The sequence below is a fragment of the Hypomesus nipponensis genome, chromosome 9, assembly GCF_054491055.1.
Source record: "Hypomesus nipponensis isolate SF chromosome 9, ASM5449105v1, whole genome shotgun sequence".
NCBI classification, from domain to species: domain Eukaryota; kingdom Metazoa; phylum Chordata; class Actinopteri; order Osmeriformes; family Osmeridae; genus Hypomesus; species Hypomesus nipponensis.
The window spans coordinates 25818902-25846353 of NC_140369.1; the positions used below are offsets into that span (position 1 = coordinate 25818902).

Below are 27452 nucleotides of genomic sequence, written 5' to 3' on the forward strand. Positions count from 1 at the left end.
CATAAAATAAGTGAATGGGAGTCAATTGGTGCTGTCAGGCCAAATAGTGTACTAGGGCCAAAAAGTGTCCTACCTGACGTCACAATGCTGTTCGCGTCCGTCGCTATGCCGACCATGAATTCCTGAGATAGCTACGCTTGCTAGCAGGAAACTGTCATGATTGCTATACTGGATACTAGGTAGGAAGTTATGTATTTAGGCTTATTTAAACCAGTTTATTCTACTGTACTATTTAAAGTTTTCACTCGTTCAACATTCCCGCAGGTAGAATACTATACGTGTTGCCTTCCCAGTCTATTAAAATTGATGCTAAATAAGTAATTTTTTGGCTGAAAACAACTAGCTAGCTAGCACCAGCTATGGAAGGAGTGAAAACTTTAAAAAGTACAGTAGAATAAACTGGTAAACCTAAGATAGGTTAAAATAAACCTAAGACAGTGTTGCTTGAGTTTCCGTTTGCTGACAAACATCTAGCAAATTTGACTGTGACAAGTTCTTCTTTCTTGTCTTGAACTATTAAAGCTGTTTTTAATACTGAGCATCTGTAAGTTCTGAAACCTAGTTTCTCTTTTGATAGACAAACTATTGTGGGCATCATGGTGGCACAGTGGTTAGCACTGTTCCCTCACAGCAAGAAGGTCCCTGGTTCGAATCCCGGTCGCTCTAGGTCCTTTCTGTGTTGCGGTTACATGTTCTCCTTGTGCCTGCTTGGGTTTCCTCTGGGTACTCCGGATTCCCCTACCATCATAAAGACATGCATCGTATGAATGTTGGTGGTGGTCGGAGGCGCTGATTGGCAGCCACGCTTCTGTCAGTCTGCCCCAGGGCAGCTGTGGCTACAGTTGTAGCTTACCACCACCGGTTTGAGTTCAGGGGTCCGTTCTTTGTATTTTGCTTATTACATCCAAGATCAAATTACACATCCAAGATAACATCATCTTGCTAATCATGATCGGGCTAAATAGGTTCTTCAAACACCCCTGTTGTTTATGATTAGTATAGTTGTATTGAGTTGTCTGGGATAATTGCACGTTCATGCGTCGGTTTTAAAGGGGGTATGTATCAACAGTCGAAACCTTGATTACTAACGCTGCTATTGGCTGCCAAGTCCAAAAAGAGCACCCCGTTCTTTTCCTAACAGAGCAAGAGCTTGCTCGAAGGTTACTCGAATTTGAAGATTTAATCGGAATGCCAGGGAACACCTAAAAGTCTGAAAAATCCAGGAGAGGGCTGGTGAAAAGTAGCAGACAAATAAATGTGTATTAGCGACCACGTTATACGTTTTATCACTCATTACAGTAGGTTAGGCTTATGTTTTTGTATTGTAATATTCTCAGAATTACTTTGTTTATCATCTTTAATGTCATATAATTTAATGTGCTTCCAACAAATATATGATGTAAATGACACCCTCACAAGAAAACCGGTATTTCTCAAAACGTATAGTTAGGGCTGGAAAATTAATCAAATTTTAATCACAATAACGATTTAGGCTTTCCACGATCCAAATGTGTGTGATCGAGCAATATTTAAAATATGTCATTCCGTTCATAGTATCATTTTTTTAACGTTTTTTTTGCTTCCTAAAATATATTTAGACGACTAAAAATGGAAAACAGTGCCCTGTTGAAGTTTTGATACATTTTCTTTGTTTTATTTATTTATTCTTATGCATTCTTTAAGGAGATGCTTTGAATTTTGATGATTAAAATAACCCATTTTATTTTGATGCACGTATTTGTACATTAGCAGAAATGTAGCACGATATGGATGTGAAAGCAGTTATAATTAGCCTATGTGACAACATTTGTTTTAGTTAAAATCAACAAATAATCGTGATCATTAATCGTGATTTGAATATTGATCAAAATAATCGTGATTATCATTTTGCCCATAATTGTGCAGCCCTGCTTATAGTATCGTGCCGCACTAAAGAATTCTGTCTATCACGCAATAAAGTCCTATATAAGTTTAATGTCCTATAAACAGACAAGACATGACTGTGAAAGACTTCCTGTATCACCTCTGCTTATAAAGCCACGATCAAATCTTGTTTACATAAAATAAGCCTGCCCCCGAGCAGGTTTAAGCTAATGTATATGTTGCTATGAAAGCAAGTCCAGGATGAGCGTCAAAGAAGCTATCAATCCAAGATCATGACAAATCATCATTAATCAAATCAAATGTATTTGTATGGCCCTTTTTACACGCAAGCATGTCACAGAGGGCTTCACATACGCCCATAGAACTGCCCCTCAACCAACCTAAACCCTCAAGGAAGACAAGGAAAAACTCCCTGAAAAACTCCCAACGGGAGAAAAAATGGAAGAAACCTTGGGAGGAGCAATTCAAAGAGGGATCCCCTCCTCCAGAGACGGTTGGTAAGAGAGAGGAGCAGAACACAAGCTAAACATAGTCAAAATCAAATCAGTTAGCGACATATGAAAAACAGACCCCAAGGATAAAGTCACTTACAGAAACAACCCAGTAACACTGGAGATCAAGGTTGACAACTCCATGCTACTTGGCCACAGGGAAACTGAAGCTATGCAGCGCAGAAGAACTAGGTATACCTCAGACATCCATCAGCACAACACATAACTATGCAAACAATATGCTCTCTGCATACCCCACATCAACAATTCATACAGCTGCCTTTATGCATATTCGTTATTTCTTTACGAGATGCATGTGTAAGAGACTGACAATTAGTTAAACATATACTTATTTAATTAGTGAAAACCTACAATTGAACATCTTACTGAACATAATACCTTGTTATGCAATATTTCTATGATGAAACAATTGACAGATATCTATCCCCCTATCTAATCACTGTGTACATAGTTAATAAGCTTCTTGAAATTATCCATAACAACAAGTTCAACCCCCCTTCCCCCTTTGTTTTAGCCTGATTTCTCCCCATTCCTACCAAAAGTTAGTCTCAGTGGCTTTGCAAAAATGTCGTAGGAGGTAACTCTTTCTGAAAAATGTGTTTCCTCATGTGTTTGTAGAGAGCACTACTTTTAGAAAAGGGTTCGCTACATTTCTGACATTGAAAAGGTTTCTCTCCTGTGTGTGTCCTCATATGACAAACCAGACTATACTTCTGACGAAACCATGTATTACATTGTTGACACTGATAAGGTTTCTCTCCTGTGTGTGCCCTCATGTGAATAACCAAACGAGATGGACGAGTAAATGATTTGTTACATTGTTGACACTTATATGGTTTCTCTCTTGTGTGTGTCCTTATGTGTTCACGTAGAGTATCCCTTCGAGCAAATAGTTTGCTACATTCCTGACATTGAAAAGGTCTCTCTCCGGTGTGCGTCTTCATGTGTTTAACCAGATTACCCTTCTCAGCAAACAGTTTGTTACATTGTTGACAGTGATATGGCTTCTCTCCTGTGTGTGTCTTCAGGTGTTTAACCAGACTACCCTTCTTAGCAAAGCATTTGTTACATTGTTGACAGTGATTGGATGTATCTTCTGTGTGTGTCCCCATATGTAAAACCAAAGCACCTTTTCTACTAAACGTCTTGTTACAATGTTGACACTGATGTAATGTTTTTCCTCTGTGTCGTCTCTGTGGCGTATGTTCCCTTGGCAGAGCCTCATTGTCTTGTGTTCTGTTCAGAAGAAGAAGCTCTCCTCCATGTTCCTCCTTCTCCAAACTCTGAGCTGTAGGACAGTCTGGAGCTACAACAGAGAGGGGCTGAGAGTCACTGCCTGGTTCTGGTGCTGCACAGCCTTGTCCATCAGGCTCTGCTTTGATTTGCTCCTCAGTTGTGTTGCTGGGTAGAGAGTCTCCTTCTCTGTTCTCCACTTTAACAGTTTGGTCAAGATGTGAACATTCAGAGGAGCCTTCCTGATCCCAGTCATGTTTCACACTGGTAGAAGTGAACATGGAGTGTGTAGTTTCAGACTGCAGTCCTTGGAGCTGCTCCTCCTCCTGACTGGTCCACAGCTCCTGTTCCTCTTTAATCTGTGGGGGCTCTGGGAGAGAGAGCTGCTGCACATCTGGGGGAAAGAAGAGTAGGTTTGTGATCAACCTAGTCATTATGCAACCCAACATGTCTGTCAGCTAAAACCAGACCAATTGTGGTGATCTTAGCATAATATGCTACACATTGAAGGCTTGAAATTACCCCCAAAATTGTATCAGTGCAAAAAATATGTTGGGGAGCATTTGTGCAAGTGCAAATAATCATTATGGTGGCACCTGCTTTAAATTCTTTACAAAGTGCTGTGAGCTGATACAGTGACCGGTCTACCCATCTATCCAAAGTTACACAAGCTAATATTTACTGTATGTTCTTAACTTGAATGCAGTGAAAAAATATATATATATGAAAAGGATAGGGCTCTACAGTGCGAGTATTTGACTCACATTTTCCCGTAAAAAATAGGTATGTGCGAACCTTTTATTCTTAGTTATTGGAAAATAAACTAGAGTACAATTTCTGGGTGTGCTTGCTTGCGTTGGTTGCAGATGGGTCCGTTTATTATGAAACAAGCCAAACCCCTTTTGAAACAAGCTATTCTAAAGACGTTGTCACCACAGTATTTTTCAGAAGGGATCACAATTCAAACAATACCATCTGCTAACTGAAAATATGCCCCCAAACACGTAAATAAGCTTGATATTTATTTAGGGGGAAATGGCAAATTCAAAAGAAGTTTGCTGGAAACGACCATTGTCAGTAAAAAAGCCAAAAGTGACCATCTCATTGTAGAGCCCTAAGTAGAGAAGCTGAATTGTGCTACGAGCAAGCTAGCCTAGCTGCTGTTACTAGCCAAACTTCACTGAATCTGCCGGAATTGAAAAACTATTATTTTGACATAGAGTGGTATTGAAGACAGCAACACACCACACTAGCTTGAGTTTAAATACATTATTTAATGTGACATTACTTACTGTACATGCAAGTCTTGAATAGCTTAAATGTATGATGCTGCTAGTACACCACGGCACGATACGATAGTACATACTGTGCAACAGTATATTCAGCCTAGCACGACATCTAAAGCCTAACTTTTGACACCGGCATTGTCTATGTAGTCCAAATATCGACGGATCCTTAGGGGGGCAAGAATCATAATAATACGTATGTGTGCTATGGGTCTGTGCTGTATTTCAATAATAAATCGCAGTTACGTCGGCTCATCGTCGGCTCATCACTGACTGAAGAACGTTCCATTATGCTCATTCCGTGTTGTATTGCAAGCATATCTAGAGCCAGAGACTCACGAGTCAGAGGCGTTAACTTTTTAAACTGTCGTTTATCTTCACATAGAAGGAGCAGTCGTTGTTAGGTAAGTAAATGAAAGTAGAAAAATATCAAAAAGTTTTGCGATAAGTAGCCTATGCCTACAACAATGTGTAAAGTTACTGTAATGAGCTAGGTTTGAGTGAACTTTATGCTACAGAGCTAGCGCAAAGGGACCCCAACCGGCTAGGCTAGTTCGACACACTGGTCAGACATTTTACAAAAATGTAGCTAAAAGAGCAAAATTAACACATTGTATACATGCTATGTCAAAGTGTTGTACTGTAATAAGTAACCGAGGCCTACATACACACAGGCTAATACATTCTGGTTTAACAGTGATGTCTGATGACTAAATAAATAAATGTAGAGTTAAGAGGAAATATCTGTAGAACGGCCGGTTGGTACAGTTTTGATTCATCGTCCAGACATCGTCTGGAGGTCGGTTTCAATCAACTGCTGACGTCTCGGCGACGTCTTGCCAATGTGCAAACGATGTCTATACAACGTCGGCCCGATGTATGTTATACGTCTGACCGACGTCAGCAAGAGGTATGTGTGCTATCTTGGTATCCTGGCAGCATCATACATAAGCAATTCAAGACTTGCATGTACAGTAAGTAATGTCACATCACAAGTAAACACATGTATTTAAACTCAAGCTTCTTTGGTGTGTTGCTGTTTTCCATGCCACAGCCTAAACTTGATGTCAAAAGAAAAGTTTTTCATTTCCGGTGCATTCAAACGATCCCTAAGTAAATTTTTGTTAGCAACAGCAGCTAGGCTAGCTTACTCGTAGCCAGACCCTCGCCCCTCGGCTTGAAGCAACAGCCCCGGTGGATGTAGCTGGTATTGCATGTCTTGTTAGACATCCGGCTCTTCCGGTCATTTTTATTCTATTAACTCCAGTCAACATTTACAAAACTATCTCCCCCAATATTTTTTGTTCAATTCTCGAACCTAGCTCATACTACTATTTTTTTCATATAATTTTTTTTCGGATTTTTGCTGAGTTGGAAACCAATCTGAAATGGGTAAACTAGCACCCTATTTGTTTGCTTACGTCAATAAAAGTTGCCTCGGATAAGAACAGGGGGCATGAGCACAAAAGTTCACATTTTCCGATTGCCGATTTACCTGGAGCTGAATGAGCCATAGACTTTGCCTGCCCTGTTGTAGCAAGTTTAGCAAATAGTTGTCAAACATACATGAAATGTTGTTAATATAGTTTATTCCCTTTAAACAGATTAGATTTTTCGTAAAAAGGTTCATGCCATGATGGCAAGTATTATATTATGTTAAGCGTGAGCATAGATTTTTGACATGTCTATCTGGAAGACGAAGATTAACACTTTAATAACCACAACAGGAAATTATATATATTTAAATAATATTAGTCTTGCCTTCAGAAGCTTTTATTAAACACACCCATTATTCTTTTTTTGATCGTGTCATCAAGCCAGACTGCTTTTGTGGGACAATGAAGGTCCTCAGTGACTATGTTTCACCCCCACTTATATCTGATGGAAACGTCTTGTATATAGTTCTGTTAATATGCCCCTTTTAAAGGCACATGTTCAATAAAGTATACTTTAGACACACTTCTCAAGCTTTTATTTATTACATTGTTACCAAGTCTTGTTAGACCATTTAAGTCTATGGTTGCAACTGGTTGTCGCAAAGTATGACGTGTACAGCTAGTTGCAAGCGTGCCCGAGTTTCGGAGCTAGGAAAAAAGCGCGACACTGTTTAACGCTAGACCAGAGGAGCCGGAACTGGAAAGATGGCGTGGTCCGGTTTCGCACTCTCGCTTCAAATGATTCTGCTTTTTCAAATATTCAGGCAATTTTGAATGATGACAGTTTGAAATACATGAAAAGTTTAGCTCCTTCTTGATTTTTATGATTGAGCAGCCAGCTGGCTGCTCTTTTTCTGATATTCAACTAAATTGTCAAACAAATTCCTCTACCTTTCATAAAGTTTAACTTACAGAAACAAGTTATACCTTAAAATGTAGGAAAACCTGTCCTCTTTCAGCCAATGTAACGACTAAAGCTCACATTTAGAGATTTTCAGCCATGAGCCTTGAAGCGAGAGCAGCCTTTCAAATTCTCTAATTAACTTCAATGGAGAGGTGGGTAAAATTCGTAAGTAGACGTTTATTGGCAGTTTTTTTTTAAACTGCCAATAGAGTCGTATTTCTGACCATACAGACATATAAATAGGGTTGCCACCTTCAATACAGAAAAATAAGGGACGCCTGACGCAGCGGGGGCCACACCCCTCGGGCCCGATGACGTGCCAATGGTGGTAAATCACAATTTAAAACACGTTTTCATAAAAATATTAAGATTGATACATGGAGATTATAAAAATATCTGCTATCAAAATAAGTGTGAACAGATGCACTCAGTCTATCTCTGTATCACAACTCAAGTGGTCATATCGTCATAGCTGAATACACAGCTATGATGACAATAAACATTGGCCAACAAAGTTTGACAGTGAGACCACAAAAAATAGGCTTTTGGAGTAACTTGTGAATCATATTAAATTAAAAATAAACCATGGTCCGTTCCGGACCCTGGACTGAATGGAAATTTGGTGAGTGGACCCTGAGTTTCTAATTGAGTACCCCTGTTTTAGGGGAAACCAAGCTCCCCTTGCAGTCTTAAAGGTGACATGACATGAAACTTCATTTTATGAGGTTATTTAACATTAATATCAGTTCCCCTAGCCTGCCTTTGGTCCCCCAGTGGCTAGAATTTTCGATAAGTGTAAACCAAGCCCTGCGTGTTCTTCTCCGCCTTTGACAAAATGAAGGCTCAATTGCGCTGTTTGAAAATCTCCCCCGAGTGACGTAGATCAGGGGAAGGTTACCTCCCCTCTCTCTGCTTTGCCTGACCACATCATCTGGCCCACCCATGAGAAACTGAGCTACCACCGTCCAAGGGCGAGTGCGATATCGTTTTTTCCTGGAGAGACATCATGGCGAGCAAACAAACGAAGCAAAACAGTTGCTCAGCACTTGGATGTACAAATGCAAGCACACATCTTTTTTTAGTTCCTTCATCCGAGCCTCTGCACAACCCGTATCTTAATTGTATTTTCGCTGGAAATGCGCCGACACAACTTCCCAAAGTGTTGTATGTCTGCGCCAAACATTTCCTCGACTTGAGCCAACACAAAGCTGGCCTTGCTGAAATTAAATGCCTGATCATTACTAAATCTCCTTGGTCAAGCTACAAACCTTGGACAAGTAAGTTAACTAACGCTATATCATTTTGTTGCTTTACTGTATATGGTTACCTAGCTTTCTACCCTTAGAATGTGGCTGTAACATTAGCTCTGCAGCTAACAGCAGAGTTACTGTTGCCAAGATAAATGGCATCAAGTGTGTGTGTGAATACAAACGCTGTAACGCGAGTGTTGTACACTTCTTTGTTATTTGGATAACTGTTCTGCTGTTGGTGTTATGGATATCTGCCTTTCTCCATATTGAAATGACTGAGTGTGCACTTCTGCAAACCAGGGTGATCAGATGAGAATGGCTAAATTCGAGGCATCTTACAGCAACGTGGGCTACGAGCCATTGCGATACCTCCGTTGTAAACATTAGCGCATGTTGCCGCCCCTCTCCTCCTCATTAGCATTTAAAGCTACAGACACAGAAACAGCGCATTCTGAGGAAAGCTGATTGTGTGACTTCTTGTAGTGGCTATAATTCTGCACCATGGATGAATTTCGGGAAAGAGACTTCAGATACAGTATTAGGGGACCACTAAGGCCTATATAAAAGCATCCAAAAACAGCATGTCATGTCACCTTTAAAGAAATCTCCTACTGTCATGGATTTTATTAGGAAGGTGACCAAAGCATACACAGCTTGTGGCAAGTAGAACAAACTACCTCTCAAAAGTAAGAATCTACAGGCCTTGTCCTCCATTGATCTTGTGGTGAGGGGCCATTCCCAGGCTGTTACTCAGCTGAAGGAGTTGGCTAGGATCATCAACATTTAGTGCCCTTAGAGGTGGCCAGGAAGAAGAAGTAAAACCAGAAGAAGTGCTAGATAATTTAAGAGTTTATGTCTCGGAATAAAAAAATGAAATTTAATATTACAAATTAGTGTTGGTGTATTTTGATCTTCAGAATGTAATTTTACTCTATGTGCATATAGGGGTGGGCCAGGGATGTCAGGGGGTTAGTGGCAATGTAGGTATATGGATATTTGCCACAAGGCGAGGGCTTCAATTACTTCTCTCTTTTTTGACCATACATGTGTTTGCATCCCTGGACAAGGTGACTAGCACAGTTGCCAATTGTATTGCAATTAGCTGTAGACTGTAGACGATTGATATTGTTGAGGACGAGGGGTTCACCAAAGTTTTGCGAGTGGCAACGGGTGACTCAAGCATCAAGGTACCGCAAAATCAAAGACGCACTAATGACAAAAATCGTTAATATGTAATTAATCATGATTAATCCACAGAAACCTGTGATTCATTTGATTAACATTTTTAATCATTTTACAGCCCTACTTTAAATTAAACACATTTTTAAAAAACGGGACAAACCCCGTCCCGTATTGATACAAAACGGGACGCGCTATTTTATTCTCAAATAAGGGATGATTCCGTTTTTTAAGGGACGGGTGCAGCGGCGTAACAATGACTTGGCAGGCCCGAGTGCATATCTCACCAACGGGCCCCTTAACCGACCTATCGTCGGGCGAAATTATTGAGTGTTGATCTTAGCGAGGCGCATGGAATTGTACTTATTATCAGTGTTGCGTCTGAACACGTTCATGAACTTGCTCATAATTTTGGTGAACGTGAACTGAACGTAGCCTACTGTATTAGGCTACTGCCTGATGAACGATACTGTGCAGTGGACGGAAAGTCCACTCCCTTGTGTCCAGGGATACCCAACCTGTCAATCGCTGCGTGTTCTTTCTTTCTTTGTTTCTTTCTTTCTTTCATTCTTTCTTCTACTGTCTATGCATGGCAAGTGTGAGAACGCCGAATTGCGTAGAGGCAGAGAGCGGTATTGCAGACGGCAGCCACATATTGAAAAAAAGAACTGAACTAACTTAGTTCATTATTTGGAGTGTTAAACTTAGTTCAACATTTTGAATTATGAACTGAACTAGTTCATGTAGAAAGTTAACTTTCCCAATACTGCTTATTACAATACACATTGTGAATTGGGCTGGGGGTCAGACGTAGCGTCCTCTTGAACAGCTTGCCACAAATCCAAATGGAGATAATTTTGCCAGCTTTGCCACCCTTTCATCCTGCTCTTTGCGTTCGTGCCGCTTCCTGCAGCCACTTTTGTGTTTTTGAATGAAGGGCATGGGGTAGCCTACTTACCGCAATTACTCAACACACAAGGCAATGCAACACAACAGGATGGCAAACGATCACAACGTGTGGGTGGGCTATAGAATCGTTGACAACATATTACCCAGACAATATTACTTAATAAAAACGAGATTCGTTTCATTCAGCAAAAGGCAAATGAGGCAAAATGAATGAGGCTATTTGCTGATGTTAAAACTGACTATTGTTCAAATGTTTATTGGGCAGGTGAGAATAACTGACACCATAATTGAGAAATGTTTGTGAATTGATGGGACTGGATCATCTGTTAACCTTTCTGTGATTTACGTGGAGCGAGGGGCCCGGTCAGTTCTCACTTGAGATCGAGGACGGGCCCCCTTTCGCCACGGGCCCTAGTGCAGCTGCACTCCCTGCACTCCCTATAGTTACGCCACTGGACGGGTGGCAACCCTACATATAAAGGACATCTCTGGTTTCGGCAGAGTCTTGGGTCTCGGAAAATATCCTCATTTTTTGGATTAGACGTATAGTTTTGTGTCTAGGTTTACTTGAGGTGTGGATGCTAGGTAAATATTGGTTATTCTCTCTTCCCAGCTCGTTAGCGATCACAGCTGCGCCATCACCGTGGCAACCAAACAGACACGCACCATAAAATCAGAATTGGGTAAACGTTTTGTAAACTGCCAAAAGAGTTGTATTTCTGACCGCACAGACACATAAATGATATGTATGGTTTCGGCAGAGTCTTGGGTCTCGGAAAATATCCTTATTTTTTGGATTGGACGTACAGTTTTGAGTCTAGGTTAACTTGTTTGAGGTGTGAAATCTAGCTACATTTCTGTTATTCTCATAATCGAGCTAGCGCGATGGCTCTCCATAACTAAAAACAGTTCTTTCCACAATCTACCAAATTGGCCAAACAAAGTATGTACATTGAACTTAAAGTGTACATAATCTAGCTAGATCGTTTTTCTTTTTGCAAGTTTCACAGAAATCTGCAAAAATTGAGGCTCGACTGTCATAGCTGACCATCACGAACAGCCAAACCGGAGGTGTTGTTTTACCTGATGCATGACTCTCTGGATTGGCATCCCCTCGCGGGAGCGTGCGCGAATCAGATTTCAATTTTGTCTTGATATCGCAACCAAACGAAGGGTTGAACCAGGTTATTAAATGTACATAATGCTGGAGTAGAAGGGAAGAAACGTATGCGGGGGGAGAGCCTTTCATGGCAGGCCTCGTTTTCCATTTGATGCAAGTGCAATGCACCCCCTGTTAAAGGTGACATGAAATGCTGTTTTTGGATGCTTTTATATAGGCCTTAGTGGTCCCCTAATACTGTATCTGAAGTCTGAAGAAATTCAGCCATGGTGTAGAATTATAGCCACTACAAGTAGTCCCACAATCAGCTTTCCTCAGAACGCGCTGTTTCTGTGTCTGTAGCTTTAAATGCTAATGAGGAGGAGAGGGGCGGCAACATGCGCTAATGTTTACAACAGATGTATCGCAATGGCTCGTAGCCCCCGTTGCTGTAAGATACCTCGAATTTAGCCATTGTCATCTGATCACCCTGGTTTGCAGAGGTGCACACTCAGTCATTTCAATGTGGAGAAAGGCGGATATCGCGCACGCCATAACACCAACAGCATAACGGTTATCCAAATAACAAAGAAGTGTACAACACTGGCGTTACTGCGTTTGTATTCACACACACAGACTTGATTCCATTTATCTTTACGTTAGCAACAGTAACTCAGCTGTTGGCTGCAGAGCTAATGTTACAGCCACATTGTAAGGGTAGCAAGCTAGGTAACCATATACAGTAAAGCAACAAAATAATATAGCTTTAGTTAACTTACTTGTCCAAGGTTTTGTAGCTTGACCAAGGAGATTTAGTAATGATCCAGAATTTAATTTCAGCAAGGCCAGCTTTGTGTTGGCTCAAGTTGAGGAAACAGTCGTGGCTGAAATTTTTGGCGCAGACATGCAAAACCTTGGGAAGTTGTGTTGGCGCATTTCCAGCGAAAATAAAATTGAGATAGTGGTTGTGCAGAGGCTCGGATGAAAGAACTAAAAAAAGATTTGTGCTTGCATTTGTACATCCAAGCACTGAGCAACTGTTATGCTTCGTTTGTTTGCTCGCCATGATGTCTCTCCAGGAAAAAACGATATCGCACTTGCCCTTGCACGGTGGTAGTTCAGTTTCTCATGGGCGGGCCAGATGATCTGGGCGGGCAAAGCAGAGAGAGGGGAGGTAACCTATCTACGTCACTAGGAGGAGATTTTCAAACAGAGCAATTGAGCCTTCATTTTGTCAAAGGCGGAGAAGAACACGCAGTGCTTGGTTTAGACTTATCGAAAATTCTAGCCACTGGGGGACCAAAGGCAGGCAAGGGGAATTCATATTAATGTTAAATAACCTCATAAATTGAATAACATGAATTTTTCATGTCATGTCACCTTTAACAGTCGGGACACTGGTTGGAAATCTGTTTGTGTGTGGTGTGCCGTCTTTGTCAAATCATGGCACACCACATACTGTAGGAGCAAAACGGCTAAATCTAGGATTTTTGGTCCTCATGTTTGTGTTCTCTCACAGTTTGAAAATCTTATAAGATTAACAAAATCGCTTAGTGTGTCCCCAGCATCAGGCGGCTGCCTTAACTGTAAAGTGCTGAGGGAAACCCCTGCATTGTGGCGCACCGTATCCTATTACGGTTCCAAGTTCATATCCAAGTTAATAGCCTAAGCAATATTTCTCTGTCTTTCGTTTATATCGAGGATAGCCTACTCAACGTGTTTAATTTCGTCCAATTTTTTTTTTTTTTTTTTTTTATTTCACGTAATAATAGGCTCAGAGCTATTCCGCCAATTTAAGAGCCGACGTCTGAAGACGCAGCCTTTTTTCAAGTTCATTGTCTTTTCATCATGTTGATAAACTCATCTTTCATTTGTTTTCCTTATTCAACCCTTATTTAATCTAATATCTTAACGGCCCCAATTATTGCCAGAATGTGTGGTGGTTCATGTGTTTACCGTATGCTTAGTGTCATGTCAGGCTAATTATATTATGGAACCGCATTAAGAAAAATAGATTATCCGGATATTCAAAAATAATTTAGGATACAATTCGAATAGTAAAAATCAGTTCAAATCCCCATCCCTATTAGGCATAGCGACGGTTGCTAGCTTTGTTAGCTAACATTACCTGGCACTAATCACCCCCCATAATACCTGTACATCTTGCACACGAACACGGTCCTCAATAAGTCTCAAAACTATTTAAGACTTTGTGCCAAAATGATATCCCCACAAGCCATACTGATCAATTTGATCTACTAAGGCCAGCAAGCAATCTCTGACACCACTTATGACTTCCATCGTCTCTAAAATCTAAATGGATGGACTGCATTTATAAAGCGCTATTCTACCTTAGCGGCACTTTACAATGTTTGCATCTCATTCACCCATTCATACTCACACATACAGACGGCAGCGAGCTACCATGCAAGGCGCCGGCCTGCCCATCAGGAGCAACTTGGGGTTCAGAGTCTTGCTCACCGATACTTCGACACATGGCCTGGGAAGAGTTGGGGATTGAACCCCCAACCTTGCAATTAACAGACAACCCTCTCTACCCCCTGAGCCACAGCCCCCCGGATTTCTCAGCGGCCACCCCAAAATCTAGGTGTCCCTATCTGCCTTCGATCTTGTGCAGCTGCTTTGGTCTGAAGATAACCACACCCTCTCGCTTGTAAGTTGGATTGGAACTGAATACAGCACAGAAATCAATGTGTCGTTAAGAATTAAAAGTCCCATGAAATGTTGTCTTTACAAAAACGTCATTTTGAAATAAGTAAATTGATTTATTTATTGATATAAGTACTGTAAATGGATTCAGCTATATAATTAGGGTATATGATGCTACATTTAATGCCATCTTTTTTAATTTCATAGCCATATTTATTTATGTATCCATTTATTTACCTATCTATTTAGTCATTTAATTTGGACTTAAAAACGGCATTCCATGCTAAGCTAGGTCTTTTCTTTAGAATTGAGTTATTAGGCTACCTCTATTGTTTATTCGCTTGGCTCAATGAGGCTAAGAAACCACTCAATTGCAAGAAACGGGTCTCACAATTCTGCTTTTATCTTAATACCTTAACTTTGACACGACACCTGGGTATGGCCGTGCTAGACCAAATATTAATAAAAAATGTAATGAATATAGATACAGCAGATTATAATCAACTGTAGTTATTAATAGAACCTTTTCGGTGAAGCTTGATCGCAGGTTGAGTGACAATGTCCAACAAGCGTTGCAGTCGCAAGCTCTCCTCCTTTGAACGATAAATCTCCTCTTCGAACTTGGCAAACGATTTCTCAGCGGCCGCGAATATCTCCAAAGCTGCCGTTGTTAATCGCTCATTGAGATAATCCCTGAACACATTTAGTTGAGACATTTAGGTGGTTAGAAACCTCGCATCGTACAAAACTGTAGTTTGATTATGTTAGCTATCTTCTTCATGCGGGTTCTTTCTAACCGGATGTAAACAAGTCAAGCTTTTCCGGTGATCAGTTCACTTCACTGGCTTCTACGAACTAACAGACTTTGGCGATGTCAGCTGTGGTAGAGTTTGTTAATTCGTTGCTTGACTGCATCCACCCAGAGCCATAGAAAAATATGATCTTTTCCATTTCAATGGCGATAGGTAGGGATGGGCGAACGATGCCTTGTGAAGCTTTGGTGGTTTCTTCCAGATTGTGCCGAACCAAAGAGCCGAACTATTGGCGCATTGAAATTGGAGAGCACAGTGACATCTAGTGGTCAGCTAAAATTATAGCAGCCGTTTAAACCAACTGAATGCGATGTACCAGTAGTTTCTGGGTACTTCACCTCGTTATTCAATGTCGTTCATTTTTGTAAGGCTACGTGATGGTCAAATTTTCGTGTTCATTTATCAAAACCATACATGGGTATTTGAGAACTTTGTAATTTTCATACAATAAATAGGCTATGTTTTACTGTGATGTACTGGTCTACACCACACTTTGTAATGTTCTGCAAACAGTATAAGGGCGGTAGAATGCTTGAGTGTATGGAAGTATTAAATGACTGCTGATACAGAGTGGTAGCCTACACAACCACTCTGCTTATATAGCTGTCTCATTCCTTACATTTGTGATATGTATTGTAATGAATCAGGTTTAGAAGTGCGCCACAACTTTGAACCAGTTTGTGACGTCTGAAGCATTGAACGTCATCAATCACGTGGCATCGTCATTTGACACAAGCTCCAAACCACTTTTTCGAAACTGTGCGTATTGGTTTTGCGACACAAGCATCGATGCATCAGTGCCATAAGTCCCATCCCTAGAGATAGGCGGTTAGAACCATAGAGTTAATATAACTAGAACCATAGAGTTAATATATTTTCTATGAAAAGTGCTCAGTGGCGCAGTGAGGCAAGCGAGAGCGCGAGACTGGACGCGGCTATCTTTCCACTTCCATGTCTTCCGGTCTAGCTTTAAACAGTGGCTCTTTTTTTCTCTAGCTCCGAGACTTGTTGTGCACGCTTGCAACTAGCTGTATACGTCATACTTTGCGACAACCAGTCGCGAGCATAGATTTATATGGTTACGAGCCAAGCCCCCACCCTTCGCCCCTCGGCTTGAAGCAACGGCCCCGGTGGATGTAGGTGGTATTGCATTACGGTTAGGTTTCCGACTCTTCCGGTCGTTTTTATTCTATTAACTCCAGTCAACATTTACAAAACTATCTCCCCCAATAATTTTTGTTCGATTCTCGAACCTGGCTCATACTACTAGCTTTTTCATAGAATAATTTATCCCGATTTTTGCTAAGTTTGAGACCAATCCGAAATGTGTAAACTAGCACCCCATTTATTTGCCTACGTCAATAAAAGTTGCCTGCAAATGTGCTTGCGGATCCTAACAGGGCACGAGCACAATAGTTCACATTGGCCGATAGCCGATTTACATGGAGCTGAATGAGCCATAGACTTATATTGAATGAGCACAGGGACAACTGGCTTGAGTTGCCTGCCCTGTTGCAGCAAGTTAAGCAAATGTCACACATACATGACATGTTGTTAATATAGTTTATTCCCGTTATTTTAAAACAGATTTGATTTTTCGTAAAAACGTTCATGACATGATGGCAAATATAATATGTTAAGCGCGAGCATAGATTGTTGACGTCTATCTGGAGCAAAGACGAAGATTAATACTTTAACCGGTAACCACAATAGGAAATTATATAGGCCTATATTTAAATAATATTAGTCTTGCCTTCAGAAGCTTTTGTTAAACACACCCATTATTCTTTAGTTGATCGTGTCATCAAGCCAGACTGCTTTTGTGGGACAATGAAGGTCCTCGGTGACTAAATGTTTCACCCCCACTTACATCTGATGGAAACGTTGTGTAGCCTATATGGTTCTTCGAATATTCCCCTTTCAAAGGCAAATGTCCAATAAAGTATATTTTAGACACAGTTCTCAAGCTTTTATTTATTACATTATTACCAAGTCTTGTTAGATCACGTTATATCCATTAATAGGCGTTTGGTTAGGATGAACATATAAAACACATGGCCATATTTCTACATTGATGTTAAATTGAAGGCAGTGTGAAGAAAGTAAGCTATGCTAAGTCTGCATTATGGAAGATTTCGGTTACCAAAATAACTATAAAGCTTTCTTTGCCTGGCGAGAACAAAGACGGAGCTGTTCATGCTAACAGTTTATTTCATCCGATACAATGTGTTGGAAATCATACTTATATCACAAAGAAAAAAAGCATCCTATGTGATGAGTTCCATCTAGAATAGCCCTATATTTAGCCCTATAGCCTATTTCTAAAAAAACAAGTGAAAGGAACACTATACAGTGACAGAATACATTTCCATTAAGTTTGCATCATGTGTCTGATTCTTATCGGACTTGTACCCCATTCTGCCACTGCAATGCCTGAGCTCACACGCTCGTAACATAGGCTCGTAACCATATCAATCTATGCTCGCGACTGGTTGTCGCAAAGTATGACGTGTACAGCTAGTTGCAAGCGTGCACGAGGTCTCGGAGCTAGGGAAAAAAAGAGCCACTGTTTAAAGCTAGACCGGAAGACACGGAAGTGGAAAGATGGCTGCGTCCAGTCTCGCGCTCTCGCTCTCGCTTGCCTCACTGCGCCACTGAGCACTTTTCATAGAAATGAATGGGGACGCCATCTTGGAAGACAGAAGTAGCTGTCTCTAGTTATATTAACTCTATGAGTTGAACATCCGCACATGGCGGTCATCTTGCTACAGACAACTCGCTCACCCATAACATTGTGTTGATGCTACATGTACTTTTTAAATGACCATAACTTGCTAAATTTTAAACCGATTTTTAAACGTTTTGGTTTGTTATCAGCGTCAGAAATGTCGCTATTCCACTGCATACTTATGAATGTATTTTTCTTTTTATGGAATCATTGCAACATGAGTTTGACCTAACTCCACTACCTCCATGTGCCATTGAATTCCGAAGTATGCCAAAAGCACAAACATGTAAAGTGAGTTTTCCTTAGCCCATTTTGGCCCTTCATGTTCAGGAGTGCATGGAGTCAGCAGGAGAGGATATTGAGGTAAATGTAGCTAGTATCAAATAATGTGATGTTGCCTTGAGTACAATTTTGATTGTTGTTCAGTGATTTATAACAGAATATTTTTGGGTGGTATGTTATATCTAAGATGTCAAAGTGACATCCAGATAGTGTCAGATAGTGACAGCCCCCCCTGTCCATGACACCAAAACATCTTTTGAAGAGGTACTGTGTTTGTAATTGTAATGCGGGGTTTTGTTTGGCATTGTTGATGATGTATTGGATGCCATTTGTCAAAGAGTTGACGTAGAGAAACGGTTTAACATCCAAATCTCAAGAACAAACATTCTTGAGAGAGGCTTACTGCAGTGGCAACATCAAAAAAGAAATTCACCCACTGCTACTCTGAAAGTGACGTTCTTTGGGGAGGCAGGAGTGGACACCGGTGCGCTCCAAAAAGAATTTCTCACAGGTAAATAAAAACAAACATTTGAATCCATTGAACAATCTTATATTTTAACCCATGAATGAAGCCCTTCAAAATCTAGTTAAAAGGACAGCTGACCCAAATCATGAAGACATTTTATACTTTTATTTGTAATATGTCCTACTTATTTAAGGAGGTCTGTCCTTAAGTGTGTTGAGGTTTTCTATAATAGAACACATATCAAATATTGTATTTTCACTAACTCAATTACTTGACATAGGTGGCCCTAAACCAACACAGTAGATTATGTTTGTACTTGTGTGTCTATAGAACTGATGGCAGGAATTGAGAGACGTTTCTTTGAGGGGCCAGAGCGCCAAAGGAGCCCACAATACTCTCTGACGGACTTGGCCTGTACAAGTGGGTTTATTTTAAGCAAGTTGGGACAAACTCTTTCCGTAAAATGTTTTCATGCACAAGTAATACATTCAAGCTTAATTTGTATAAATAGGACTGTTGGAGATTTTGGCAGTTAGTTTGGCACAAGGTGGTCCTGCCCCTGCCTTTTTCAGCTCATGGACTAACAGTTACCTCTGTAGTGGGCAGATAAACCCAACAACTCTTAACAGTGATTCACTTGCTGATGTCCAGTTGCGAGGGTTAGTGGACCAGGTAAGACCTGTATGATGGAAATGCTGGGTTTATCAAGAATACCTTGTCAAATAATAATTTCAAGTGTGAACATGGGCAAGACATTTTCTTCCTTTTTTTGATTTTCAGGTTGAAATGTCAACTGAACATTCAATTGAAGGCCTATCTAATGAAATCTTAAATTGCGGATATACTGGAGCTATCTCAATGCAAAACAAGGAGGTTATTGTTTGGTATACTAGGACATATGTCTGTTTGTACAGTAAAATGCATTACTAGTAAGGTTTTGTAGCAATTGCTTTCCTTTATACTGTTGTAGTGCCATTGTACTCCATGGAGTGCTGAGGTTGCAGCCTATGTTGGATCAACTAAGAGAAGGCCTGCAGTTGTATGACCTTCTTCTGCTAATCGGGCAGTACCCAGATATCTGCCTGCCCCTGTTTGTTCCTGGGGAAGATGTAAAAGTAAGTACAACTATACCATTTATTATTAGCAACAAGAAATGCCTAACTGATATGCCATTTCATAATATAAAGGGTCTTATAATATACATGTTGATTTCATCATAGGTCAATGCAGAGTTTGTCATGGCATCCATACTTCCTCAACTGATCAATATTCAAAAGCACAGAACAATGGTAGTGTTTTCATGACAAAATATTGTAGCTTCTGACTGCTGAGTCTTTAAATAATCAGGTACCACCTGTAGTTAAGCTGATAGGTATTGAACATGTTTCATTTTTATTCTACCTGAAAAGTCTTGATGATAGTAATAAGTATTATGTGCAAAGATAGTTTTTGTTTTACGGCAGTTGTCACTTTTTGGGGTATGCAAGGCTGTAATTACACAAGCATACATACAGAGAACATACATACAAATGATTGTTTTCCTAAAACCATTGTCCTTAATGAACACATTTACAATTGTATCACCATTATATGTGTTGAGACATTATTGCCAATAATTAAATTATACATAATGGCATTTAAAACCATTTTGATTGGCTAAGATAGTAATTTCTTTCAATTTACCTTCAGAAATCTCACACATTTGATTTTTTGATCAGCTGTTCTTTTGTGTACCTTTGTCTAATTCACTTATTTAACTCAAAGAACAATTAGGAAATCAACATTTTAATTGTCACATACCTCATGTTATATCTGTTTGTTTCATAGCTGAGGATCAGGGGCATGTAGATGACCAAGATGGCCTGCTTTCCATCACACCTGCCCGATTTCTACAGTGGATCACAGGCCAAGGTCATGTTCCACTTCTTCCCTCAGAGAAGAAGGATTTTGCTGTAACAATCAAGTTCAACCATGACTGTAGTGCAGACTTTGGCCATCACTGTGTGTGTTACTCTGTTGTTTCAGCATGTGCCAAGAATATTGTACTACCTGTCAGACACATGAGGGCTTATGACCAGTTCAAAAATGTTTTTTATTGAGGCTTTTCATCTGGGCCAACAGCTTCTTAATAATACTGTTTCAGGACTAATCATTCAAGAGTAAACATTAAATATTTGTTTAGTGACAGTACTGTAGAGCATTTCATACAACTAAAAATCCTTTACATCTCATCTAGATGTCTGGCTAATTGGCATCACGTCTCATTAATAAGTTGATACCATACTGCACTCACAGCAGTTCAAGAATGTACATGAATGTCAATAATAAAAAAACATAAAGTTGTGTCTTCTGGTGTTAAACTGATCATGAGAAAAGATTTTCATCTACGGTACGTGATTTAGCACATAGTTAAATACAGCCAAATAAATACTCGCCCATAGGAATTTGATGGTGCTGTAACATCAATAGTGGCCCTAAGGTCTGGCATGTCCTGTTCAGAGAGAGGACATTCAATGGGTGGGAGAATCACTCCAGGACTGGTCACGTCTTGCTCACTGGCAGTGTTGAAATGGAGATCTGCATCCTTAATTTCCTACATTTTAAATAAAAAAGTCACTTAAATCAGGGAACATGAATCTATAAAAGTAAGCAGATTTTAAGAAGATTATTATACTTTCATTAATTTGACACTGGTGATTGGAAACCACATTTCAACATTAGTTTTTTTAAACAATATAAAATGATGCTACAAAATTAAGTTGATCTTCTTGCTCCAATTTTAATCATTAGTGTAATATACATTGGAAAACAGAAATATACTTAATAGCTTTTTCATAGAATACGTTTTTAGGTATTTCTTTACAGTGTTGTAAAGCTGTTTAAACAATGCTTGTCTAAAATGTGTTTTAATAAATGACAATTGATATTCTATGAAAAAGGATTTGTGGCCAAAAGTATACCAATCAACACAAAATTAAATTAGTACATCTGCCAGGTCTGGAGCACCGACAGGATTCTGGAGGAGCCCAGTCATCCACAGTTGTTGGGGGAGAGATTGTGCTAGTTTCTCAGAGGGTGATTATCCCACCCCACCCTGAAGCCATCAAGATCCCTCTGCAGACGTGGAAGAAACACATGCTGGGCACAGAACAGCTGGATGCTGTTAGAAGGGTCTAGAACACCTTCATCCTCAAGGCTGTGAAGTGTCTCGTAGTGCACATTTGTCATCCAAGCATCTCGCCACAAACGTTCTATTCTGTTAAAAGAAAACAGCAAATTACCTTCAAGTTTGTAGAGTATATTTGAACTTGTAACAAAAGATAAGCAGACTGTAGCTCATTTTAGTTTAATTTATTACATAACCTTGGAATAGAACACAAATATAAAGATGCCATCATTAAATAACCCAAATGTTCTGGTCACATACTAATCACCTTATCCAGTGTAAATGTTAAGTGACCAGAGATACTAAGGGAGTGTGCAGACCTTTCTATTGGACCTGCAACTGTCTTGAGCACTTCACGCGTGACCACTTCACAGTACATAAAGAAAACATACCTTTGGTTGTGTACACTCTTTCCTGATATGAAACTCCCCCTTCCACTACCCCTAATGGTGAACATGCATCGTGGTATGGCAACATTTTCCACTCCTTGGTCACTTCTCACTCTAAAAAGAATGTGTCACACATAAAGAAAACACTATGGAATGAGTACCACAGTGGGCCACACTTTTTTAGTCTTACCTTAATGGAAAGCCATACTTCTGCACACCCTCCAAGAAGAAATCAAGTCCAGTGGATGCTTTATTGTTGGTTGCTGCACCCAGGTAGACATCTAGTGAAGAAAATATCATTCACTGGGAATTCAATAAAAGCATTTTTGTAAAATCCAGAAGTAGAACCATGTCTGTCTTTTTGATAATAAAAAAAAATCTAATGTATTCTTAAGTAATGATTATAGGTTAAAAAAAGAAATGACTTTTCGTGAGAGGCCATCAATCCCTCCAAAAATAACAAGGCCATATCTGTTGGAGACAAAAAACACTAAATCACTTTCAAGTATTTGTCTCCATTTTTTGCAGATACAAAACAAGGGTTAAAAATGGGACTGAGTTTGTAAAAATATCACATTATTAATTTTTAATGTATCTCACTGTATTGAGCAAAAATATTTGACCTACCTGATGAGCTTATGGTTTGTGCCGATATGCACCAAGTGTAGAGGACCTTGGACAGAATACGTCCTTCTTGCAACACACCCCATAATTATCATTCTTGATAGTACACCAACATAGTCTACACGATGCATGGATGAATACACTCTGCCCCACTGGACACGGTGACCCATGGCCTGCAGGATTCCTTTCATCATTCTGCACCCTACATGTGGTGTCCTAGCCTTCACTGACCTCAACAAATCATCAAGTTGTTCATCTGTTAGGTTACTGTAGCCCTGCATTATGGAAAGTCCATGTTCATGCATGCGCCGTTTAACTGTCCTCACAGATACACCCAGATGTGTTGCTATACACGACACAGGTAGAGACATTTCTACAAGGCTTTGTAGTTGCTGAGGAGACACAACATACTTTGGCCGTCCCATTTCTGCATTTCTGCTTGCATCACTGGCACTTGACACCGGCTCATATTAGAGCTGTCATCTGCATTGAAAAGTATTGACAACTCTGTCAATGTATTCATAACATCTTGTGGCATCTCAACCTGGCCTGACAATGCCCTAAAAAGGACCATCTCCTGGTTGACTACAACCTGTAAATAGTTCACATCCAGCAGGAGTCTCTGTGTGGCCCGGGACAGTTTTGTTAAAAGTGTCTGAAGAAGGTCTCTTTTCATTTGTTCCTAGAATAGACAAATACAACTTTACATTAATGGTCTGGCCTGATAAATTACGTTTTACACACTAAACAGAGGTTAACAAAGACACTTTGTTACAGATGTTGAACTACACGTTAAAGTAAAAAAAAAGAACTGAGCTTGACTGACTGTAAAAACACCAGCTACATACAGTAGTATACTGAAGTGTGAAGCTAACGTTAGTTAACCTAATGCTAACTTTAGTGCTAGCGATGCTTAATTTCCAGCTTTGTCCACCTATGTTCCCCTTTATGTGTTAATGACAAAAAAATGCCACAGCGGGGATAATGTCCCATAGTATCTATTCAAAAAGGCTAATATCTTTCACATACATCTGACCTGTGCGCTGGCGCCAGCCTGTTGCCTTGGTGGAGCGGACGCCATGCCAATGGCCGACTCTTCTGCCTCTTTGTTAAGCCCAATGTATACTTAGGTCGCAGACACCATAGACATATATATCTATGGCAGACACTTTTGAAAAGGTCGCCGACAGAAATGGCGTCACGTTTGACACTTTTAACCGTCGCTTGAAAGTGTCGCCTACCAGGAGACATTTCTATTGGCGCTGATGTCGTCACAGTGTCGCTCAAGTGTGATTGGCTAGATAGACGGCACGCGTCGTTGACTTCATTGTTTTGAATTTTCAGTGAACGCTCAACAGCTGTTTATGATAGAAGGAATAGAGGAGAGATTGGCGGAGCAAGTTAGAACATATCCACACATTTATAATGCCTCTCAAAATTAGCTACAGCCATTTTCTCCGATTGATCACCTAGGCTACAAAGCGTTAACAATGTAACCATGGCTATGAATGTAACGGTACAATGATTCTGTTTACGTCTCGCGAACCTTGATAACAGACGACTGTTTGCCGAAGTATAAATGCAGCAACCTGAGCGACACTTTTTTTTTTTCGTCGGCGGCCATTTCAAAGTGTCGGCGAAATAAGTATAAATAAAGCCTTCAGCCCAATTTATACTTATGCTTTGTAGCCTAGGTGATCAATCGAGAAAATGGCTGTAGCTAATTTTGAGAGGCATTATAAAGGTGTGGATATGTTCTAACTTGCTCTTCTAACTTAAACACCTATTGAGCGTTCACTGAAAATTCAAAACAATGAAGTCAACGACGCGTGCCGTCTATCTAGCCAATCATTGCGCGACACTATGTGACGACATCAGCGCCAGTAGAAATTTCTTCTGGTAGGCGACATTTTCAAGCGAAAGGTAAAAGTGTTGACCGTGACGCAATTTCTGTCTGCGACCTTTTCAAAAGTGTCTTCGACCTAAGTATAAATTGGGCTTTAGGCTGTCACTCAATTACCGCCTCTGAGTTGAAGCCACGCCCCCTACGCCGGGGCCCCCAAAAAAAAACACTGAAACTGAAAAAAAACCCTGAAACTCGAAAAAAAACTAATGAAACTCAAACATTTTTTTGGAAGCCGTAAAAAAAAAAAGTTACGAATCTGACAACATGAAATGTGAAACTATTTGAAAATTTGAAAGTGAAAATTGAAAATTTATAACTTATTCAAAATTATTCCAAAATTTCATCGAAATATTATTCAACCTAAAAAAAGAAAAATGGTACACTTATTTTTTCTTTGAATACATGGTTTTATTTTCAAGTTCTTGACCAGAGATTTTTTTTCAGAATTAACAAAACAATTGGCCCTGATTTAGCTCCATAAGTACCGAGGTGAAATCAGTTTCATATTTGAGAGTCAACGTACATTCATATTTGTACCTCCGTTCAGGCTCCGTGTCATATTTAGGGACCGGGGTAAAAGAGTAGACAGTCCGAATGTGTCATTAATATCTTTGTCGAAAATGACCACAGAAACTTAAAACTTGATTCACATTCTTCTAATACTATCTGACCAAGTTGTCCAACCTTTGGTTTGGTGATAAAGTTGATCATTGATTAACCCATAGCCAACAAATCAATAAAAACACCAATATTTTAGTGTTTCCTCAATGTTTTTGTCACAAATGCAGGGCTCTCAAGTTTTGAAGACAGGCAAGAGTGACATTCTCCCCTCCCCCCTCCCCGTCAGGGGGTCAAAATTAATTAATTAATTGCTTTTTACCTGACATCTTTGAAAGGCAGCACTGATTAATGCATCCATGGCCAGGATATAATGATAAAATATGGCAAATAGGCATCGGGCCTATTTATGTGCCGCACTGGGTTCGATCCTGCCACCTTTGACATTCCAAGCGCCGCCACTACCAGCTACGCTAACAAATAGATAGATCTCTGTGGTTGCAGGTGGCCTATTATTTACCTGAGGAGTGAATTTCACCGATACACACCGGCTACATCTATGAACTACTTGTTCTGAGCAGGTGTTGTCAGTGAACAGGCTGTAAAACTGTTGGTTAAGAGACTCGTGAAAAACTGATGCTAATTATCTGGGAAACATTTTTTTACACCAGTCAAGTTGTCATTGTTTGTGTGAAACAAGTTGTGAATTTGTTGTAACATTAAAACAGGAGATCATGACTGTGCTCAAAGTGATGCTCGAGCTCCAGCGGTTTGCTTTGTAGGTGAACAAAACTTTCGAAAGATGTAGCAGAATCACGAAAAATTACAGGATATGCTATTTTTCCATTGGTTGTTGCATTAACTCTTACCCGAATACCATGGTGCTATTTTCCGATTTGCTATTGTATAGACCCTTTCTTTTTTGGGATTGGCTGATAAGTGGCACGCTCGACTAAGAACTCCAGGGCAGACACGCTTGACTGCCGGTTCCATAGTGAGAGTGGGGCGGCCAGAGGAATTTTGGTTGGATGCTGCGGCATATTAAATATATATTATAAATATTTTTTTTCTGTGTGAGAAATACAATGTGTGGCGGGAGGGTGTGACTAAAGACCGAAATGAGTGACTGTCACTCTCAATGCGTGACACTTGAGAGCCATGCAAATGACCACAGAAACTTGAGACCTGTTTCACCTGTTTGGTGATGAAGTCCAACCTTTGGTTTGGTGATAAAGTTGATTACTAATGAACCCATAACCAAAAATCTAAGTCCATTTCCAATATTTCATCAATATCTTTGTCAAGAATGACCACATTCAAACTTGTGTAATAAATGTGGGTTTGTTTATGGAGCAGGAAATTACTGCCAAGTATGTCAGCCTGGAAGAACAGTTGTTGGAAGGGTTGTAACAATATAAAAAGGTCTTTATTAGGTCAGGACAATGGTTATCTAAAATTCATAAGCTGGAATGGAATACTCCAGGGCACCACACAGGCTACACAGGCAATTAAGAAAGTTGGGCTCTCCCTGGACCACACTCCACCCTCCCCAATCCGGTGAAAGCTGGGCCAAACCCCCAGTAGACACCCCAACGTCACTGCACTCTAGCACTCACTCAAACACGCACCTATGCCACGTCACACTGGTATAGGGGATACCCAACTATCAGTGATGGGCAGTAGCTTTGCTACTTGTAGCGACGCTACTAGCTTAACTACATTTGTCAGTAGCTTGGCTGTAACGTTGCTATTTACAAAACCAAGTAACTTTTCAGTAGTTAAGCTCTTTTATTGATCTAGTAGCGCAGTAGCGTCCTCGAAAGTTAATTTCTCCTGGACACATCTGAAAAGCAAAGCACGGAAAAAGCATCTCACATATCCCGTTCTGCAGTTCACGTTACAACCGATCTGACGAGAGCTAAGTACAGCGAGGGCTATGATCGTCTCATCTCCACTCACACAGTGCCTGCGCGGCCAGTCTGACTAGATAACAGCAATTGTGTATTAGCATTGTGGATTAGGCTATTTTTCAATAAATACATCTAAATATATTTCAGCCTTTATCTGGCTGACAATTGTGTGGATCACTAAAATCGCATTGACTTGGCATGCAGTTTTTTTTACTGGAAGTGGCTACTAATGTATCAGGTAACACTTTA

The 27452-nt window shown here is 40.2% G+C and overlaps 3 protein-coding genes across 4 annotated transcripts; 1 reads left to right on the forward strand and 2 right to left on the reverse strand.

Moving 5' to 3' along the window:
• Positions 1-2169: 2169 nt before the first annotated feature.
• Positions 2170-15574, reverse strand: LOC146274006 (uncharacterized). Of its 2 annotated transcripts, none has more exons than XM_084704476.1 (2): positions 14886-15574; positions 2170-4023 (listed from the first exon to the last, which is right to left on the reverse strand). In XM_084704476.1, the coding sequence occupies exons 1-2, from the start codon at positions 15076-15078 to the stop codon at positions 2945-2947; spliced, it is 1272 nt and encodes a 423-aa protein (XP_084560602.1). In that variant the 5' UTR covers positions 15079-15574; the 3' UTR covers positions 2170-2944. The 2 variants fall into 2 exon arrangements, with proteins under 2 accessions (XP_084560602.1, XP_084560603.1); XM_084704477.1 differs by lacking the exon at positions 14886-15574 and adding an exon at positions 4922-5489.
• A 3129-nt stretch (positions 15575-18703) lies between these two features.
• On the forward strand, positions 18704-21216 carry LOC146274007 (uncharacterized). Its single transcript, XM_084705240.1, has 4 exons — positions 18704-19765; positions 19871-19939; positions 19998-20022; positions 20478-21216. Exons 1-4 carry the CDS (start codon positions 19658-19660, stop codon positions 20747-20749), a joined length of 474 nt encoding a protein of 157 aa, XP_084561366.1. The 5' UTR covers positions 18704-19657; the 3' UTR covers positions 20750-21216.
• Positions 21217-21602: 386 nt separating this feature from the next.
• LOC146274008 (uncharacterized) lies at positions 21603-23134 on the reverse strand. The gene is made up of 5 exons (XM_084704519.1): positions 22833-23134; positions 22629-22676; positions 22396-22485; positions 22209-22319; positions 21603-21906 (listed from the first exon to the last, which is right to left on the reverse strand). Exons 1-5 carry the CDS (start codon positions 23132-23134, stop codon positions 21711-21713), a joined length of 747 nt encoding a protein of 248 aa, XP_084560645.1. The 3' UTR covers positions 21603-21710.
• Between the last annotated feature and the right edge of the window lie 4318 nt (positions 23135-27452).